This window comes from Pundamilia nyererei, unplaced genomic scaffold, assembly GCF_000239375.1.
Source record: "Pundamilia nyererei isolate P.nyererei 1_Seehausen unplaced genomic scaffold, PunNye1.0 scaffold00750, whole genome shotgun sequence".
NCBI lineage: Eukaryota > Metazoa > Chordata > Actinopteri > Cichliformes > Cichlidae > Pundamilia > Pundamilia nyererei.
The window spans coordinates 36,681-40,159 of record NW_005188151.1 but is presented as its reverse complement, the minus strand read 5'-3'; the positions used below and the strand labels follow the sequence as shown (position 1 = coordinate 40,159).

The 3,479-nt window shown below is 37.8% G+C and overlaps 1 protein-coding gene across 1 annotated transcript; it reads right to left on the bottom strand.

Annotated features, from left to right (window-relative positions):
- Positions 1–233: 233 nt before the first annotated feature.
- Positions 234–2,464, bottom strand: LOC102203056 (RLA class II histocompatibility antigen, DP alpha-1 chain-like). The gene is made up of 4 exons (XM_005754924.1): positions 2,361–2,464; positions 2,029–2,277; positions 1,015–1,299; positions 234–756 (listed from the first exon to the last, which is right to left on the bottom strand). The coding sequence occupies exons 1-4, from the start codon at positions 2,416–2,418 to the stop codon at positions 617–619; spliced, it is 732 nt and encodes a 243-aa protein (XP_005754981.1). The 5' UTR covers positions 2,419–2,464; the 3' UTR covers positions 234–616.
- Between the last annotated feature and the right edge of the window lie 1,015 nt (positions 2,465–3,479).

Here is a 3,479-nt window from a genome sequence, read left to right as displayed (position 1 = left end):
ACATAACACTTCTGGACAGTGAGTGAGGCAGCTGAGATCTAAGATCAATAAATCTTAAATCTAAGTGGATAATATTTCTCTTAGCTAGAAGTGTTATTTATTGCTGCATATTACCCTTTACTAAACAAATAGTTTGGTCTTTTAGGTTGTACTCATCCAGCAGATCACACATGTATCATTCAGCTGATACTGATTATTAATGAAATATAACAAAACAAAAAACTGACTCATGTTTACAGGTGAGGATTTATTTCAAATTCAGGTTTATTTACATCTGTCTGAATCATATAGATGGAACTGAAGGCAAAGATAGTCAACAGATAAAACTGAGTTTAAAAAAACTTAAAAATACAGATGGATTGTTTCGGACTGATTATGAAGTCACTTTGGGATAGCTTTCTGATTGGTTAATATTACTTGTCATTTTTATCTTACTGGCATTTTAAACTGAATCTGTTTAACAGTGTGAAAATAAAGTGAACTTAAGGCTCCATGTAAACACAGCCAGGGTCACATGAATGAAGATCAGAGAGCAGAGCAGCATCCTTAAACGACATTGTCTACACAAGCACTGTGGTTGATGATGTCTGTGGTTGACATCATCAACCACAGACGATCAGATGCATTTGTTTGCTTTGAGGATGAAGAAGGTTCCACCTGCAGCACAGAGCACGCCGATAATCACACCGAGTCCACAGAACACTGCAGGTCCAAGGCTGGGCTTATGTTTCTCAGGCGTCTCAGGTGTGTCCACATCTGGAGGCAGAAACAGACACATGACACAGACACAATCGTTCAGACTTAATCGTTCTGATTAATTACAGCTCAATAATGCGAACTGCATGAGCTGAAAACTGTCAGCTCATTAACTAAAGTTAGCTGTTCAGGTTAATACTCAGCCAAGGCTTTGTGAAATCTGCAGACAGAAACACGAAGACATGAAACTTCATAATTATGCACTATTGTCTCTGTATTTCAGTCTGTCTCCTCTGTTTAAATAAAAGTGTTTCTCACTATAGATCTTGATCAGTGGTTTGGTCAGACCCAGATGTTCCACTGTACAGCTGTAGACGTCTCCCTGCTGTGGGATGAACTGCAGTCTGGCGATCTGGGTGAAGGTTCCATTTTTGTTGGGATAGGGATTGTTGATGCTGGATCCTCCAGTCGTAATCTGTCCATTCTTGGTCCAGGAGACTTTGACAGGAGCAGGATAGAAACCAGTCACATGACAGACCAAAGTGTTTTTAGCTCTGAGCTCCACCTCGTTTCTGGTGTAGATCATCACACCTGAAGGAGCATCTGTACACAAACACAAGTCAGTTCAATGATGGTCAAGGAATCCGCAGAGTAGAATATCTATTGTCTTAATCTTAGATAAGTTACTCCCTCAATGACCCTGTCAGGTCTATCAGCATTGAAACACAACAGAGTTTTCAATAAAGAAACTTCAATGAGAATATACATGTGATAAAATACCAAACAGTCATATGGCAGTGGAATGGTCAGTGGGACCCATATAGAACCTCCTGCTCTAAAACCTGAAATGAAAATCTTGAGCTTTTGGAACTTGAAAGTGTTGAAGAAAATCTTCAAAACAAATAAATGTAGAGGTTTGTGAGTTAGTAATGGTTTGTACTGGGAAAGTATGGAACATACAGTAAGATGGACACCCCTATGTCAGCCAAATATATAATTTGTGTAATATACTTGGATATTTATACTTGAGCTATTTTTAACTTACCTTAACTTTGTAACTTTGTAATATGTTGTAATATTTAACTTAGTTTAGTCTGCTACTGTTCTCACTGTCTTGGAGAAAATGTGACCACATAATTTCTTCTGGGAATAATAAAGTATTCTGATTCTGGTTTATGAAACCCACCACACACCACATCATTTATAACCTAACCTCATTAATCACGTGACACTGATGACAACATTTACATCAAAGTAAATTTAATTCCTATTTTAGTTGATTAATGTAGATTGAATGTTGTTATCAGTATGTGTGTGCCTGTATGTGTTTACCACGTCGTGGAGGGAAGTCCTTCATAGCCGTCTCACTAAGCTGCAGGAACTGTCTGCAGCCATATAAATTAGCCACTGCGATTTTATAAGCTCCATCTCCGAAGCTGATGGGTTGAACAAAAGGTGGCTGAGGATAAACATCCATCTGTTTCTCAAAGTCTGCGTACCAAAGTTCTTCACGATCCAGTCCAAACATGACCCCTCCATGAATGTATGAACAGCCAACGACATGGATGTCTGTATGTAGAGCTGAAACACATTGATGGAATTAAATGCTGATATTCTGATCAATAAGCGACTGACTGTCTGTCAATTTAAAAAGAGAAACTCACCATCAGCAGAGCCCCAGAGCACATAGGAGAGGAAGAGGAGCAGGTCCTTCATCTTCATCAGCAGCTCTCACTGATGCATAGAGTTAAACTGTGACTGTCTGAAGTCTCTGAGTGAACTGACAGAAAGTGCAGCAGCAGGTGAGCTCTAACACACACACAGCCAATCACAGAGCTGACAGCTAGTGATGCGATACAGCCTCTTAGGAATAAACATTTCTGTTCTTTGTAAGTCATTCTGTAATTTAAAACAAATACATCAAAGTGACTTTATTTGTATCATGTAGACAATACTTTTCAAATTTTGAACTAAAACTTTTAAAATATATTTCTGTAAAATAAAAACTAAATTGTAATGTTTAAAGTCATTTAGAGTTTTCAGATTGAATCATCTCAAGCATCAGACACATCAGAAAAAAATCAGATGTGTCTGATTTTCCATTTCTTAGATTATTTGTAAAAGGTGACTGATTCATGAGGTAACATGTATTCATGTGCAGCTAATATGCAGATAAGGACTTTACTTAGATAACAGATCAGTGTATAAAATTTGAGATGTAGTTTAAGATTAAAGAACTGAATTAAAAGTGTTTCACTCACTTCCCTCATAATAAATGTTGATGTGACTACTCTGTCCCTACCCCTTAGAACTTTATGGACTCCCATTTTCCTCTGAGATAAGACAGGTTTCTCCTTATAGTGATTAAAATGTATTTACTTTATTAAGTGTAAAAACAAACATGTGTTTAGATCACAGACTGTACATAAAAGATGGACGTAGTCACTGTGGTGTTACTGGTTCATTTCTGGAATTAACATAAACAGATGTCAGCAGAATTAGAGATTATCAAGAAGGGCATGACAAGATGATTCTGAACAGGTGTCGAAGGACAACGCCACCTGGGACTAGAGAAATAATTTCAAAGAAAGATAGAGATAAGCAAGTGAAGCCAAACGCCCAAGCCTTCAGTGCATTTGCAAGGCAAAAGGCTTGGGATTTTGCTTTGCAAATTAGCTTTTCACTTACTTCCATACATCAGGCCCTGATGAGTCACCACTGCTAACTGTGGAAGAAATTCTGGATCAATTGATAGGCTCAGACAGTAAAAAAAGATGGAACTT

Bases quoted from the DNA above. Each gene is read 5' to 3' on its own strand.
- LOC102203056 (XM_005754924.1), bottom strand. From the start codon at position 2,418: ATGAAGATGAAGGACCTGCTCCTCTTCCTCTCCTATGTGCTCTGGGGC. The intron at 1,300-2,028 runs GTAAACACATAC...GTTTGTGTACAG, and splicing joins GGACTTCCCTCCACGACGTG to ATGCTCCTTCAGGTGTGATG. The intron at 757-1,014 runs GTGAGAAACACT...TTCTGCCTCCAG, and splicing joins ACCACTGATCAAGATCTATA to ATGTGGACACACCTGAGACG.